This window comes from Bison bison, unplaced genomic scaffold (genome assembly GCF_000754665.1).
Source record: "Bison bison bison isolate TAMUID 2011002044 unplaced genomic scaffold, Bison_UMD1.0 scf7180017864327, whole genome shotgun sequence".
NCBI classification, from domain to species: domain Eukaryota; kingdom Metazoa; phylum Chordata; class Mammalia; order Artiodactyla; family Bovidae; genus Bison; species Bison bison.
Window position 1 is genome coordinate 3,018,220 of NW_011494899.1, and position 17,510 is coordinate 3,035,729.

At 43.8% G+C, this 17,510-nt stretch overlaps 1 protein-coding gene across 3 annotated transcripts in view; it reads right to left on the bottom strand.

Annotated features, from left to right (window-relative positions):
• Positions 1 to 17,510, bottom strand: part of RFX4 (regulatory factor X, 4 (influences HLA class II expression)) — a 174,532-nt gene that overhangs the window by 45,800 nt on the left and 111,222 nt on the right. For all 3 annotated transcript variants that reach the window (XM_010853383.1, XM_010853382.1, XM_010853384.1), the window contains 3 exons: positions 12,109 to 12,272; positions 6,159 to 6,259; positions 4,090 to 4,148 (listed from right to left, as the gene is read on the bottom strand). In XM_010853383.1, coding sequence (XP_010851685.1) covers positions 4,090 to 4,148; positions 6,159 to 6,259; positions 12,109 to 12,272 — 324 coding nt within the window. The remainder of the gene's footprint in view (positions 1 to 4,089; positions 4,149 to 6,158; positions 6,260 to 12,108; positions 12,273 to 17,510) is intronic.

The window sequence follows — 17,510 nt, forward strand, 5'->3', positions numbered from 1 at the left end:
CTGGCTTTGGTCTTGACCTGGTGCAACAGTGGGATGAGGCCCAGAGATCTGTCAGCCTCCTGATGGGAGCTTGTTGGGTGAGAGCTCTGTGTTTAACAACCCATGTCTCTAGCACCTGAGAATTGACAGGCTCAGATTTTGAAAAGGTCCCACTACCCTTGGGACTATGATAGATTTCAACCTCAGAAATGTTGCAAGGTGTATTTTTCATCTAAATACATTCTGAAGCAGTTTATGGTCTACGTTTTTGTTTTTCGGTTTTTATGTGACTATAATGACTAAAACAAAGATGAATAATTGAGATAGAAGAAAAGGAAAACTATACCTTACAGCTCAGTGGTTTGTTAATGTAAGTGTGAATGTGAGTGTGTATGTGTGTTTAATCTGTGGCTTCCCCAGCAATCCTCATAGTAGAATTTAAATTTGAGAGCTGGAACAATACTCGGAACAATAGTTGGAACTAGCAAGTTGGAACAATACTGATAAAAGCAAAGAAAAACATTTCCAGAATCATTTCCTTTCCTTGCATGTTTTCAAAAATGTCTTTAATGAAACAAGATTTCAAAGACACATGGACCTTTTAAGTCTCCTAATGCTTGTGAATTTCCAATCAGATGTAAATACTGACAGCCCCTTTTACACGTAGACTGTCCGAGTACAGGTAAAATCTTCCTCATATCAATGTAGAATGCTTTGAAGGACACAGGCGTTGGGTTGATTTCTAATGAGAACAACTGAATATGGAAATTTCAGATTCTGGATTCAAACATACTGAGTTCAAATCCTGACCTTGCTGCTGACCAGCTGATTGATCAGAGGCAGGCAAGGAGATTAATTTCAGTTTCCTGACCTCTAAAATAGAGATATAATAGTATGCATCTCTTTAGGAGGGCCATTGTTGGATATTCCTTGGGGTAATGTTTGCAAGGTGCACATTTCAGGGAGTAAGAGCCCAGTAAATGGGCCTTCTGTCATGCAGGTCAGTTCTCTTTGTTGGAAGGGCACTGACACCTGAGGGGCCTTTGCACTGACTGCTCCTGCTGCTGGAATGTTCTTCTCTCGCCCTGCCCTGGCCTCCTGGCCATCATGTATGCTCCAAGTGAAGTGTAGCACCCATGCAGAGGCCTTCTCTAGCCGCATCATTTGAGTAGGATCTAAAATGCCCAGTTATCCTCTATTTCCACTCACTTTCCTTCATAACACTTATCCCTTTTTATTATTTTGGTGTTTTTTTTTTTTTCTCCTGCTGAGGCCAGGTGTCTGGCACACAGTAGGCACTCAAAGGATTTTGTGGGATGAATGGCTGAGATATGAATGCCAAATTGCCCGCTTAGTGTATCCAGAAGGGCCTGAATATTTGGCTCTTGGTTTTAAGTATCTGGCGGTGGGGGCATTTGGTCAGATGTTGTTTTGTCTGACTTGCTTTGTGTATGTTTAGGAAAGCTCGCCGGGATATTAGCTGAGATGTTACATGATGTCTCATCCCCCTCACTAATCCTGATCCTTTGGGTGGTCCAGGAATGTGTCTGGTGGCTGTCCAGTGAAGATGGGAAAGGTAGCAATTGCTGATTAACTTACATACAGTCTGTCTGGAAAGTGGAGAGAGTGTGTCTGTGTGTGCACATGAGCATGTAGGCTGTTGTGGGCACACAAGTGGATGCTTTTACTACCTGGCACATTAAAAGGTCAAGCCTTTCCACCCTTCCTAAGTGTCTAGTTCTATGTCCTAACTGCTACTGCTAAGTCACTTCGGTCATGTCCGACTCTGTGTGACCCCATAGATGGCAGCCCACCAGGCTTCCCCGTCCCTGGGATTCTCCAGGCAAGAACACTGGAGTGGGTTGCCATTTCCTTCTCCAATGCATGAAAGTGAAAAGTGAAGGTGAAGTCGCTCAGTCGTGTCCAACTCTTAGCGATCCCATGGACTGAAGCCTACCAGGCTCCTCCATCCATGGGGTTTATCTAGGCAAGAGTATTGGAGTGGGGTGCCATTGCCCTCTCCGTCTATGTCCTAAAACCATATCTATTTCCCTGATATGACCCTAAGATTGTCTCTTCCAAGCTGGGGAATAGAACCAGAAGACAGTCACCCTCAGAAATATGACAATGCTTCCTTTTTTCCTTTTTAAAAGAATACCTCAAATCAATTAATTTTATATACACATTAAAATATTTTATATTTAATAAATATGTAAGCTACAAAGACAAAAATGACAATTCCCAAGACCCAATACCCATGATGAATATGACTTTCCATGAGCTAGAATTTACCATCCTTAATGGCTGGAAATGTTTGCTTCTATCACATTGCTGATTTTGTTATTATAAAATTATTATTGTTTTTGTTTAAAAAGATACACATCTATGCAATATACATTTAGCAGAAAATATTTAACAAGAAACTTTTGATCTTTATGGGTAGCTGTTACGTGTTTAGTGATAATAATGGAACCCTCAGGCTTATGTCGAGTCCATCCTAAAGCCTTTTGATGGAGAGGGGTAGGATTTGAAAACTAACCCTGGCAGTGTTTATTTTGTTAATATTCATCTTATTTCCTGAGTCCCGTCCATCTGTGAGGCTCTACCCTACCCTAGAACAGTGCCCCGGGGTGGCCTCTGTGACAGCATGAGTGTGGAGGGTCTCCTTCTGGTCTCCAAACCACCCTTTGTGCTATTTTATTCCAGGGGCAGGGCTGGAACAGTGAGGTGTGTGTGTGTGTTGGGGGGTACTTTTATACTTTCTGGTTTCTGCTTCCTTCAGGCCACTCCAACTAGAGACCCCCATCACCACCTCGACCTTGAGTAACCACCGCCGATCTGGAGCCAGCAGTGTAAGGGAGAGGTTACAGACCCGAACACACAGACAAGGCATACAGGTGACACTCATGAGCGAGGTGGGCCAAGCGTAAGAGAAAGTGGGGGTGATGACGAAGAAGCTCAGCCCATCCAGCGGCTTGCTACCCTGGGGAAATTAGTTCTGGGGTGGCAGCTCTTAAAAGTTTTCTACAGAAAATGTGGGTGTTTAGTTGTCATCGCCCAGTTTCCACTGTTAGTGACTAAATGAAAAAATATTTTTGAACCTATGCCAGTCGAACAAAAATAATGCCACACATCTGAGGGCCAGATTTGACCTGTAGCCACCAGTTTGTCCCCTCTGCTTTAAGGTCATTCATATTTTAATGAATGTTAGTGGGCTGCCTTAACAGACTTAGATTTGCTTCCTTAAGGTGCAAAATGAACAGAAATGCAAAGATTTATGCCTTCAGTTAGAACTACAGAACTATAGTGGGATCTTCTAATTTTTACTATATATACCTTTATTAGTTTTGTTGTTGTTGTTGTGAGTACATATCACTTCTGTGCTAAAAAGAACAGAAATCTGGGGCAAAACAAAATTGGGGTGATTCTGCACCCCCCTAGGTTACATGTGGCAATGGTGAAGGCATTCTTGACTATTGCAATTGCGGTGGTACTTGGGGGTGGGTGGCCTTACTGGCATTGAGTAAATAGAGGCTAGGGATGCTACTAAACATCTACAATACACAAAACAACTCCCCACAATAAAGAATCACCCAGCCCCAAAAGGCAACTGTGGCTGAGAAACCCCGACATACTCAAGCAAAACACAAACTTGTGGACCTAGAGTATCTGAAGGGTTAATGGACAAATGACATCAGAAATTATTTTCTATGTTAGCTGAAACCACTTAGTGATTGGCTAACATTTCAATTCCTTATCTGTAGAAATTCAAGATAATAGTGAGAGTGTACTAGTGTTTTTTAAAAGACTTTTTTGATGTGGAACCATTTTAAAAGTCTTTATTGAATGTTATAATATTGCCTCTGTTTTCTGTTTTGGTTTTTTCATCACAAGGTATGTGAGACCGTAGCTCCCAAACCAGAGATAGAACCTGGACCCCCTGCACTGGGGGGTGAAGTCTTAATCACTGGACCGCCAGAGAAGTCCCATGAGAGTGTACTGTTAAACAGCCACATCATCCTGATGGAGCCTCTCCAGAGTTTCCCGTGGATTTGCCCCTCAGTTGCAATGACTTAGCAGTAGTTAGAACGTATAACACAGGACAGCTACCTGGCAAAGGTGATTTAGTGATGTTTGCCGTCTCAGGATTTGGGAAAATCTTCTTGACACTGCAAGAAGAAAAGAGTGAGTATGAAATACTTGCATGCTTTATGGTCTGACCTGGGATTTTCCGGGGGCGATTTTCAAAAGTAGCTTATTTGCCTAACTTTTTCTCATGCATGGTCCAACAGTATTTTCTGTTACCCACTGATGAAACCCTGCATCTGCTCTTTTGTTCTCCCATTTGGACAACTATTTCCTAAGATGGTGATATTTGGGGTACATATTTCAAAGTTGCCTGCACTCCACACTGGCAGGTGTGAGAAATTGTGGCGTCAATCAACCGTGAGTAAAAGCAATTATTTACTTGTCTTTCATTTCGCTAATTGCAAGTTCAATCTCTTCTCCCCATAAATAATTGCAGGAATCGAGTGGAAGCTTTGAAGAAGGCCCTTTAAAAAGTAGTGTATCTACTAGGAAACCTTGATTGAGCAGGGTTGCTTCTAGGATGGAACCCTGGGCAGCACCTTGAATATGGCTTTGTATTCACAATCTGTCGTTTTCAACCAACGGTCTCCATGCCCTATTGGTGTGTTTTGATGACTGGGTCCTCTGCTAACATAACAGGCTGATGCTTTGAAGTGGGGTGATCTTATATCTGTAGATTTTGAAGCACACAAGCCACATGCCAGTCTGAGATCTTCGTCCTTACAGAGTCCTTTGGAGAGGTGTATGTCTCTACTCCTTGTAAATTCTCCAAGTGCACCCCCAGGCCCCCTGGGGAGAGCGGATGCCTCCAGGCACCCACAGGTGGCAGGTGCAACAAACCTCCTGGCTTTAGACTTTCAACAGGTTTGTTTTGCCAGCGTAATTAAAATGGGCATGGGGCATTCTTCTCATTAATTTCTGAACTGGTCAAGAAACAATCAAATTTCCCTGGGATTATTCCAATTTGTGCTCAGAGCCAGCTTGGTTGGAAAAATAGGGCGTGGGGTGGAGGAATGAGGGGTAGGTGGGTGGGGTGGGGGGACAGATGAACTTCTAATTTTCCAGGGCGATCAATCGTTAATCCTTCTCCTTAATTACTTTTTCTTTAACTTTGTGATGTGGAATTTAGTGCTCGTGAAAAGAAAAGAACTGAGAGCCGTGAAATAAAGCGGGCTTTATCAATAGGTGATGGGCACGGCAGGCGGGCTCAAAAGGGGTCTGAAAGGGCCCCCTTTGCCTGTGGAGAGAGGGTAATTTGATCTCCTTCATTTTTCTTGCTGGCACTTATTTCGGGCAAGAATGGCAAGCTGTATTCAAATGGAGCTCTAAGAAACATATATCTCAAAACTTTGTTTTGCTTAAAATCATTTCATCTTTACTTAATGGCACGTGAGACTTCCCACAAGTATGGACACACTGAGCCAGAGGAACAGGCCCAGTTTTCTCAGGCAAAATGATTACTAGGGGACTGAGTGGTGACGCTTGTCAGAGAAAAGATCCATAGTCCCAATACCCTGTGAGAAATATTAATTTTGCTTTCCCCTTAGGTAGAGAATTAAATATGTGGACCCCTGAAGCTGTTTTTCATCTTCTGTTAGCCCCATTCTGTGGGCAGGAGCTTCGGGGAAATCTCAGTTTTAGGGTCAGAAAGATGTGAGTTCAACTTCTGGCCCCTAATTACCAGCTATGTGACTGTGTAGCTTGGGGGAACTGTCTTCGCTTCTCTGAGCCTCATCAGCAGAAGAGGGATATTGTTTTCTACATCAGCGAGTGAGTGAGGATTAACTAGAATAAAAAGTGTGGCCGTGATAGCAGAAACATGGACGTCAGACAGACAGACCTGCCTCTGCAGCTGACTCTGTCTCTGAGCCTGTTTCATTTTCTGTAAAGGAGAGGTGTGCCACCCTTAATAAACATTTTGTAAGGATTAACTAAATTAATGCATGGAAAGTGCTAAGCATAGTACTCAGTGCTTTGTAGGTACCAGTAAATTGTTAGCTCTTATTGTTATTTTATTGACAACCTGTGTAAAATACCTGGTACTGAAGTGTTACCCTCCCTTCCCCTCTGCTTCCAAACTTAGTACTTACATTCAAACTTGATGTTTCGCAAATTTTCTGGGAGGTCATGGAGAGCCACTTTTAGCCACTCATCCAGTTGCTTAGCAAACTTCCGGATCACCTGAGTCAAGCTAGAAAGAGGAATAACACATCGTTAGCACCTCGTGGGCTTCCCAGGTGGCTCAGCGGTTAAAGAAGCCAATGCAGGAGATGCGGGTTCGATCCCTGGGTAGGGAAGATTTCCTGCAGAAGGAAATGACAACTCACTCCAGCATTCTTGCATGGGAAATTCCATGGACAGAGGAGCCTGGCAGGCAGGCTACAGTCCATGGGACCTGCAAAAGAGTCAGACACAACTTAGCAACTAAACAACAACAGCAACAAAGGGCTTCACATGTTCCCTACAGTACAGGCCACAATCCTCCCTGCAGGGCCCTACAGAGTCTTATGATCTCTGATGGTGTTTTGACTGCAACCATTAGGAGTCACTGAAAGCAGCAACTCAGGGGTGGGGCAGGCAGCCCCGGGGACACCGCCATTTCAAAGCCCTCAAAGATTCATCAAATTAAACATGTTCAAACAGAATTTATTATTTCCCCATCACACCTGGTTCTTTTCTTGTGTTCTCTATTTCAGTGGGCACTCTACTTTCTGTTAAGTTTTACTGTTAATGCTTTTACTATGAAACACTTTAAACCTCCAAATACCCATGACCCAGCATGAATAATTAGAGATTTGATTTACAACGGTTTGATTTACAACATGCTACTCTTTCTTTTCTAGAGCGTTTTACGCAAATTCAAGATGTTGTATCATTTCACCCCTAAAAACAGAGTATGCATTTCTAACTGACAAGTTTTAAATATGCATATATATTCAATATGTACGTACACGCACACACAAACATGTAAAACCACATGCCACTGTGTTGACAATAAGAGGAAAATTCTACAAAAGGAAGTAAATATGAGGAGCTAGCCTATCAAATATTAAAATATAACACGTGTATACCTGTGGCAGATTCATGTTGATATATGGCAAAACCAATACAATATTGTAAAGTTAAAAAATAAAATAAAATATATTTAAAAGCACAGAGCTTAAAGATAGCGTGACCCTGAAATATGAATATGCATGGGTGCGTACTAAGTCGCTTCAGTCGTGTACAACTCTTTGTGACTCCATAGACTATAGAGTGCCAGGCTCCTCTGTCCATGGGATTCTCCAGGCAAGAATCCTGGAGTGGGTTGCCATACCCTCCTCTAGGGGAATCTTCTCAACTCAGAAATTGAACCCACGTCTCTTTCGCCTCCTGCATTGGCAGCTGGGTTCTTTACCACTAGCGCCACCTGGGAAACATAGAACGTGAATATACAGCAATATAAACGGTATAGACTAGGAAGGCTAGAAATAGTACCAATTTACTACATAAAATAGGAGGCACATTAAATCTGTGAAGAAAAGATAGAATAATTAACATATGTATTGGGATAAGAAGAACTGCTGGGGGAAAAAGGCACACTTTACATCTTCAGTTCAGTTCAGTCGCTCAGTCGTGCCCAACCCTTTGCGACCCCATGAATCGCAGCACGCCAGGCCTCCCTGTCCATCACCAACTCCTGGAGTTCACTCAGACTCACGTCCATGGAGTCAGTGATGCCATCCAGCCATCTCATCCTCTGTCGTCCCCTTCTCCTCCTGCCCCCAATCCCTCCCAGCATCAGAGTTTTTCCCAATGAGTCAACTTTACATCTTACACAAGGATGAATTATAAATTGAATAAAAGTTCAAAGGTACAAAATTAAACCATAAGTTTTGTGGGATAAGCCATGAGAAAATTGTATTGTAATTGGAGTGGGGAAGAGGTTTAAAACAATGATACAAAATCCAGAAGCCATAAAAACAAGGGCTGATAAATTCAACTATGCAAATACATTTTCTGTATGGCAAAAATAAAAGAACAAAATGAGAAAATATTTGCAACTCTTATTACAGACACATGGTTAATATCCCTAAAAAATAAAATGCTCTTAAAAATCAATGAGAAAAACAGCAACTACCAAATAGAAAAACAGTCAAAGATTAAGAGCAGAGAGTTCACAGGAAAGAAATAAAAATCACTCTTAAAGACATGAAGGGATGTTCAACACCATTCATAATAAGATAAATGCAAATTAAAACTTCACTGAGAAAAGTTTAAGTCACATAGGCTTTGAACTAGGAATTGAGCCCTTTAGGAATTGATCCTGCATGTATACTCTATGCAGTAAGATGAAGGGTTGTTTCCCCCAAAATAAGTCCACTGGAACCCGTTAAGTTGACCTTATTTGATAAAAGGGTTTTTAGAGATGTGATTAAATTAAGGATCTTGGGATGAAACCTTGGATTAACTGGGTGGGCCCTAAATCCAATGACAAGTGTCTTTACAAGAGACAGAGAGACATAGAGTGGGGGTCAGTGTGAAGATGGAGGCAGAGACGGGTGGTGCAGCTACAAACCGAGGAATGCCCAGGACTGATGGTAGCCATCAGAAGCTGGGAGAGAGGTGTGGAACAGATCTTCTCTCGGTCTCTGAAAGGAACCAACCCTGTGCATGCATGTGTGCCAAGTTGCTCCAGTCGTGTCCAACTCTGCAACCCCATGGATTGTAGCCCGCCAGGCTCCTCTGTCCATGGGACTTTCTAGGCAAGAATACTGCAGTGGGTAGTCATGCCCTCCTGCAGGGGATCTTCCTGACCCAGGAATCAAACCTGAGCCTCTTATGTCTCCTGCGTTGTCAGGTGGATTCTTTACCACTAGCACCACCTGGGAAGCCCAAGGAACCAACCCTGACAGCCCCCTGACATCAGACTTTCAGCCTCCAGAACTGTGAGGCAATATATTTGTTTTTTTTTTTCCAGACCACCCAGTTTGCGGTACTTTTTGTTGCTGCAGCCCTAGGAAACTAACAAACTGCAACATATAAAAGAATGTACTGAGAACATTATTCATCACAGCACTGTATAGTGGTGGGACAAGACTGGAAACATCATAACAACGAGTTAAACTCAACACAAAGGCATAATATGCAGGTGTTAAAAAAGAAGAAAAAAACAAACCTCATTATAGGCAGATGTAGAATGTTCTCTGTAACAGTCCCAACAGGAAACAGATGCCACTCAAAATAGTGCAGTTTATTTATAAGGGATAAGTCATAAAGGCATGGATAGGCATAGGTGAACCCATAAGGGTGACTGCAGCAACCCGGGTTTAGGGCCAGCAGGCTGTCACCCACCTCACACTCAAAGGACAGCATGGAGGGAGAGAGAGAGAGAGGCTGCCTGAGCGGGTGCAGAGCCCCAAGGAGATCGTGGCCAGCCAGAGGTGACCTCACAGGGAAGGAGGCAGAGAGGCAGTCTCCTGACTTCACTCTTCTCCCTCCTTCTGACCTCCTTGCTGACGCCCAACCCTCACACTGGCTGATCTGAGCTGGAAGCCAAAGGGAAATGGAGCCGCATAAGGGGGCTGCACCCTCCCCTGCTCCACCTCACAGGGCAGAAGGTGGCACAGAACACAGAGGAGCCTTCCTCTGCAGGGGCACAGAAGCTGTCCAACACAGTCTTCAAGACTTGTTCCTTTTAGAAACAAGGTACAAAACAGCATATATAGGGTGTCACTAGAGCCTATTATACAGAGTGAAGTGAGTGAAAGTTGCTCAGTCATGTCTGACTTTTTGTAACCCCATGGACTATTCATGGAATTCTCCAGGCAAGAATACTGGAGTGGGTAGCCTTTCACTTCTCCAGGGATCTTCCCAACCCAGGGATCAAACTGAGGTCTCCCACGTTGCAGGCGGATTCTTTACCAGTTGAACCACAAGGGAAGCCCATACAGAGAGAAGTTAGTCAGAAAGAGAAAAACAAATACTGTATATGAATGCATATATATGGAATCTAGAAAGACGGTACAGATGAACTTATTCGCAGATCAGCAAAGGAGACACAGACATAAAGAACAGACCGTTCACAGTGGGGGAGGGAGAGGGTGGGAAGACTTGAGAGAGTAGTATTGGAACAAATACCTTACCAACTGTTAAACAGACAGCCAGTGGGAATTCCCTGTATGATGCAGGGAACCCAGAGCTGGTGCTCTGTGACAACCTAGAGGGGTGGGATGGGGAGGGAGGTGGGAGGGAAGTTTAAGAGGGAGAGGACATGGATATGTATCCCTGTGGCTGACTCATGTTGAAGTATGACAGAAACATATTGTAAAGTAATTATCCTCCAATTAAAAATTAAATTAAATTAAAAAAGACAAAGTATATGTCATGCATTGGTTACATGTTAATAGCAGATCTGAATGGCTCCCCCCCAAGAAAATGTTTATATCTGATGCTCTGTGGGAGGGGACCTGGGTGTCTGGGGAAGAAGAGTAGAATGGAGACATTTCGCTGTGTATCGTGTCATATTTTTTGAATTTTTTTAATGTTTTGTATCTTGTTTTATAAGATTTTTTTTTTGACATGGACCATTTTTTTTAAAGTATTTATAGAATTTGTTATAATACTGCTTCTGTTTTATGTTTTTGTTTTCAGGCTGCACGGCAAGTGGGGTCTTAGCTCCCCGACCAGGGAAGCTCCCATATCCACTGTACTGGAAGGTGAAGTCCCAACCACTGGACCACAGGAAAGTTTTGAATGGTACAAGTGGTTTAAAATATTAAACTTTTTTACTAATATTTAAAAATATAAATAAAATTTAATGTCTTATACTTTAAAATTTAAAGTCCAATTCTGCCTCATTGACTATGCTAAAGCCTTTGACTGTGTGGATCCAAACTGTGGGAAATTTTTAAAGAGATGGGAAATACCAGACCACCTTATCTGCCTCCTGAGAAACATGTATGCAGGTCAAGAAGCAACAGTTAGAATCAGGCATGAAACAAGGGACTGGTTTAAAATTGGGAAAGGAGTATGTCAAGGCTGTATATTGTCACCCCGCTTATTTAACTTCTATGCAGAGTACATCATGCTAAATGCCAGAATGGATGACTCACAAGCTAGAATCAAGATTGCCAGGAGAAATATCAATAATCTCAGATATGCAAATGATACCAGTCTAATGGCTAGAAAGCAAAAAGGAACTGAAAATCCTCTTGATGAGAGGGAAAGAGGAGAATGGAAAAGCTGGCTTACAACTCAACATTCAGAAAACTAAGATCATGACCTCTGGTCCCATCACTTCATGGCAAATAGAACAGGAAAAAGTGTAAGTAATGACAGATTTTTTTTTTTTTTGGCGGGGGCGGGGGGAACTCTAAAATCACTGCAGATGGTGACTGCAGCCATGAAATTAAAAGACACTTGCTCCTTGGAAGAAAAACTATGACAAACCTAGACTGTGTAGTAAGAAGCAGAGACATCACTTTACCAACAAAGATCTGTACAGTCAAAGCTGTGATTTTTCCAGTAGTCATGTACAGACTTTAGAGTTGGACCATAAAGAAGGCTGAGTGCTGAAGAATTTATGCTTTCAAATTGTGGTGCTGGAGGAGACTCTTGAGAGTCCCTTGGACAGCAAGGAGACCAAACCAGTCAATCCTAAAAGAAATCAACCCTGAATATTCATTGGAAGGTCTGATGCTAAAGCTGAAGCTCCAATACTTTGGCCACCTGATGCAAAGAAGTGACCCATTGGAAAAGACCCTGATGCTGGGAAAGATTGAAGGCAAAAGGAGAAGGGGGCGGCAGAGGATGAGATGGCTAGATAGCATCACTGACTCAATGGACATGAACTTGAGCAAACTCCAGGAGATAGTGGAGGACAGGGGAGCCTGGTGTGCGGAAGTCCATGGGGTTGCAAAGAGACATGACAGCAACTGAACAGCAACAACAAAATTAAAGATCTTTACAAGGGAGGACCCCAAAGAACGCAGTTATTTTCCATAACTGAGAAGTGGCTGAGGACCTGCCACACGGGGATAGGAGAAAAAGCGTGCCCACCTGTCAGGTAGCGCCTGCAGTACGGTGGGCATCAGCACTCCGGAGATAGCCTTGTAGAGGATAGAGTCGCACACGCCGACGATGTTCACCACCGTGGAGGAGCCCAGCACAGGCAGCATGTGGGGCGGCATTCCTTGCCAAAAGTGCAGAAGGAAACTTTGAACCTGTATTGACCCACAGAGAGGAGAAGAACCATGAAGTTACACAGGGCCTTCCCAGCAGAGCCTGGGGACTTGGCCAAGGCCACTCCAGTCCACAGTGCTCTTCTCTGCTCCCGCTGCAAACGCAGAGGCTGTCTCAGCCTGGGGTGGATTTTGAGCTTTGGAAGGTCCTCCCATCCCAAGTCCTGACCCTGGCCATCTGTGCGCATGCCCCCTGCTGGAGGAGCACCTGGCCTGGCAGCCTGGGGTCTGCTCTGCCCTGGGAGAGAGGAGTAGCTTGTCACCCCATCAGCCCCTTCATGCTTACTGGGGTCTGCGTAAAAAGGTTAAGAAAGGGAAAGTGGGACATGGCTTCTAAAAAGCTTGGAGCACTAGAACTACTCTTTGAGCCTGTTGGTGCCCTGGGGGCCCCAAGGAGTTCTGCAAAGGAAAAGAACAGTGTATGAGCTGCTGGCAAAAGGAATATGTCTAGGAGGAAAGAGAGTAGGTGCCACAAACTGAAGTCTCCTGATGCACATGTGCCCCCAAAATTGATAAACTGCAAGGGCCCCTTTGTATCCAGATTACATCATTTTCTCAAAGAGCCTTTGGTGTAGCCTTGGCTGGCTGGTGTTATTATGGGATGCTAGATAGTGATATCTGGACAGTAAGCTATGACCACACCCCAACCCACAACTCTAACCACTAGCACAGAACAGAAATCTAGTAGGCACTCAAAATGGAATTATTGTTGTAAATATGAGGATATCAGGCCCCTACACCTCTATCTTCCAGGGTGTGAGTTGGAGGTCAGTGAGAGAGAAGGGTAGGGGGTGGAGGGGTGGGACAAGACAAAGGAAGTGAAAGGACAGAGTTGAGGATATTTACTTAGTGCATATAATAACATTTTCAAGGGGCTTCCCTGGTGGCTCAGACAGTAAAGAATCCACCTGCAATGTAAAGACCCAGGTTTGATCCCTGGGTTGGAAAGGCCTCCTGGAGAAGGGATAGGCTACCCACTCTGTGGGCTTCCCTGGTGATTCAGTTGGTAAAGAATCTGCCTGCAATGCGAGAGACCTGGCTTCCATCACTGGACTGGGAAGATCCCCTGGTGGAAGGTATGGCAACCCATTACAGTATTCTTGCCTGATGAAGCTCCATGAACAGAGGAGCCTGGTGGGCTGCAGTCCACGAGGTCGCAAAGAGACAGACACAACTGAGCAACTAAGCACAGCACACCATTTCATGTCCCTGCCTAGAGAATTCCATGGACAAAGAAGCCTGGAGGGCTACAGTCCATAGGGTCACAAAGAGTCAGACAGAACCAACATTGAGGCACGACTCATCTTAAGGTTAGGGAAGAAATAACTGAATTGCTGCGAATTCTTATAAGCTCGACTTGGTTCCTAGACCAGGGATCCTTTCCTCCACAGATGCGCACTCCTGAACCCCATGCACAGCACTGCCTATATCTCTGGTTCCATAAGTCAATCTTGATCCAAAGCAGGAAATAATTCAGTACTTGAAGCTAACACTTTGGAGGTGGTGTAATTATTGGTGTCAGCATTATGTATTTATTGAGGGCTACTATATGTTAGAAACTTAGCACAGTTTCTCTCAGTTGATACTACAGCTGAGGATTGCTGCTCCCATTTTGTAGAGATTAACTTATTTGTCCAAAGCCAGACAGCAAGTCAGGGAATGGATGGATAGAGTGCAAGTCTGCCTATCTTTCCATAAATCAATCTCATGGCTACTTTGCTTTTCTCTTGGTAACTGGACTTCTATCCCATTCCTGAGACCTATGGCTCTCCTTGGACTGTCGCCTGCCTCCCAGCTTTCTGGCCCCACCCTGGGAACCTGCAGATGTCCTTCAAGCCCTTATTAGGAGTTGGGTCTTGCTTTCCTCTTTACAGGCTACCTCTGACCCCAGCCTGGTGACATCAACTCAGCCTCAAGTGGACAGACTATCCTGATGCCCATGGCCTGGCTGGACTTCTCAATGCAAATACTGGATGGGGGGCTTGATGGATGAGGAATGGAGAGAGAAGCATGCCCCCTAACTTCCTAGAGGGAAAATGGTTAATTGCCAAAAACATGATCAAGGTGAATGAGGTCAGATTTGTACATTGTAAAACTCAAGTCGCAGTTCTGTTAATTCCATGACAGTGAAAATATGGCAAAGTTTTCAACCAGATTGAAAATTAAAATCAGATGAGTGAAGACTGCCTTTAAGTCCCCACTACCAACTAGAGGGGTAATATCTCTATGCCTCAGTTTCTTTATCAGTGAAATGGGAATTAAAATAGTATTAACTAGATTTTGGTAAAGATTCCTATAAAAGTACTTATTATAGTGCTTGGCACATAGTAAATGCCTAATAAAGGTTAAATTCTATTACTATTACTATATTATGGAGGCATACCACTTCTAGGCATAAGAAATCAGTGCATGCATATGTGCTAAGTCACTTCAGTCATGTTTGACTCTTTGCGACCCTACGAACTATAGCCCACCAGGCTCCTCTGTCCATGAGACTCTCCAGGTAAGAATACTGGAGTGGGTTGCCATGCCCTCCTGCAGGGGATCTTCCCAACCCAGAGATCAAACCTGCATCTCTCATGTTTCCTTCATTGGCAGGTGGGTTCTTTACCACTAGTGCCACCTGGGAAGCCCCAAGAAATCCCTGTACTGCCATAAACGCTTGAGATACCCTCGCCTAAGTTTCTGAGCATCACCCAGCCAGGATCCCCATGGTGGCTCTGCTCACCTATCAAGGCTCTTGTTTTCATTGGGATAACGGATGGCTATTAGCTGACTTGGGCCTGGAGATAGCCACATCTCTTAGACAAGGTACTCGCCCTCCAGACAACCCTCTGCTGTCCCCAGATCCCATCTCATCCCAGGATATTGGCCTCTGGCCAGGTCCTGCACTTCCCTGCCTGACCTTCCAACTCTGAATAAGAAGCACTGCCCAGTTGATTGCTAATATTTGGTAGATTCTGAATTCATTTGTCTTTCTAAGTTCTCCTTGCATGTAGCCCTACTCTCTTTTTATGAGTCGGTTTCCAGCAGAAATTCTGGAAAGCATCAGCGACTGTGTACAGTAAAACAAATCTGTAGAAGATCACTCGCACGAGCAGCCATCTGTCTTTTTCAAGTCTGTCCAACTGGCACTGAGAGCCGCCGTCGGTTCTGTCACTGGAGCAGCATTTGTAGATGCCGTGTTACCCAGTTTCAACCTCACTCTGCATTTAAGAGCCTTTAATGTCTGCTGGCGGAAAAGGCAATGGCACCCCATTCCAGTACTCTTGCCTGGAAAATCCCATGGACGGAGGAGCCTGGTAGGCTGCAGTCCATGGGGTCACGAAGATTTGGACACGACTGAGCGACTTTCCTTTCACTTTTCACTTTCATGCATTGGAGAAGGAAATGGCAACCCACTCCAGTGTTCTTGCCTGGAGAATCCCAGGGACCGGGAAGCCTGGTGGGCTGCCGCCTATGGGATCGCACAGAGTCAGACACGACTGAAGCGACTTAGCAGCAGCAGCAGCAGCAATGTCTGCCAGACACGACTGGGCAACTGAACAACAACAACAGTGTCCGATGGGCTGGCTCCTCAGGAGGCGCGAACACACTGCAAAGCTCAAGGGCTGATACTTGCAAGTTAGGTGTTCTTATCAGGAAGTAGAGTCAACAGGACATTCTGATAGACTAGATATGAAGAATTGAGGTTTGTGGCTTGAGCAGTTGGATGTGTGGTAGTGGCTATCTAAGACTCAGGAAAAACAGATTTAGGGTGGAAAGTCAGAGCTCTGATTAGGTCATGTTATGTTAGATGGCAAGTCAGTTGAATCTGGAGCTCGGGACTAAATAATTATGTAAAAAAGAGAGTTATCAGCTTTAGCAAAATGGAGATGATGTTTACCTATTAGTAGGATGAAATAAGATTATTTATAAAATGCCAGGCATCGTGAAGGCATTTAATAAATGGAAGCATAACTAGACAGAAAAAGTTCTCCTTACTCCTTGCAAGCAAAAATGGTGAAAGAAGCACAGGTAAATGATTGAAAACGATTATTTAAAACAAGTTTTCTGGATTATCTACTTTAGTCCCTTGAATTCTCAGCCTTTTTCCTCTCTGCTCTATAAAGCATCAGAAGGTGATTTCCTTAACAATATCTACGTAAGTTTTTTATTTCTTTTCCATGTCCATACTTACTTTATTCCTGGTATATTGGCATCTTGTGGAAACATATCTGATGATTTCCAGTCATGGGTACTTAATTGCTGTAGTGTTAAAAGGAACTTGACAAAACAATAGCTAGCAGTTATTATGCTCTGAGTTTGAAATTAGATACTTTAATCTATACAATTTTCATGTAATTATCACAATTTTACTATGAGGTAGATATAGCTACCTCATAGCTGCCAAAGCAGCCTCTCATCTCCCTCTGAGTCCCATTTTACAGCAAAAGAAACTGAGGCTCACAGAGGTTAAGTACCTTTCTCAAGGTCACAGGCTGGTAAGTGGTGGATTTGAGACTCAAACACGGGGCTATCTGATTTTACAACTCTTTGTGCAATGTAGTTTGGAGAAGGCTTTGCAGGAAGTCCCCTATATGTAGACTTGGCTTCTTTGCACTCTCCTGATAATGCTGTAAGTCTGTGGAGGTTTTCCATCCATCCATCATCCATCAATCCATCTACTCACCCACCCAAGAAATATTTACTGAGAGCCTGAGAGTATAGCTGACCTGGATACAGTAGTAAACAAGATCCCTGCCCTTAAGGGCTTGTGTGTTCTGGTGGCAGGAGACAAACAATGAACAAGGAAACAAGGTAATTTAAGACTGTGATACTAGCATACATTGTGACCTCAATGGATATTAAAGATCCTGAAGATCTGAAACAAACTACATCATCAAAATGTACCAGAGACATCCACCATCTATTTACCGATGACTTTTCTCAGCTGTAGGAGAGAAAGCCATTCTCATCAGAGGTAAAATAGCCCCCTGCATTCTTTTTGTGTTTGGGTAGAATCAACCGCATTTTCATCAGCCACCTCAAAAACAGCCACCAAATACCCCTGCCAGTGGGGTGGAAAGAATACTGGATCAGCAGCGGTAGGTGACAAAGATCTAACCAACTGTGTGACCTCCCTTAATTCTCTGATTAACATATCTGATAAAAGCAAGCATTTGTATGACCTTTTACCAGGCATTGTCTCATCTCCTCCTTCCAACAATCCTGTGAAAT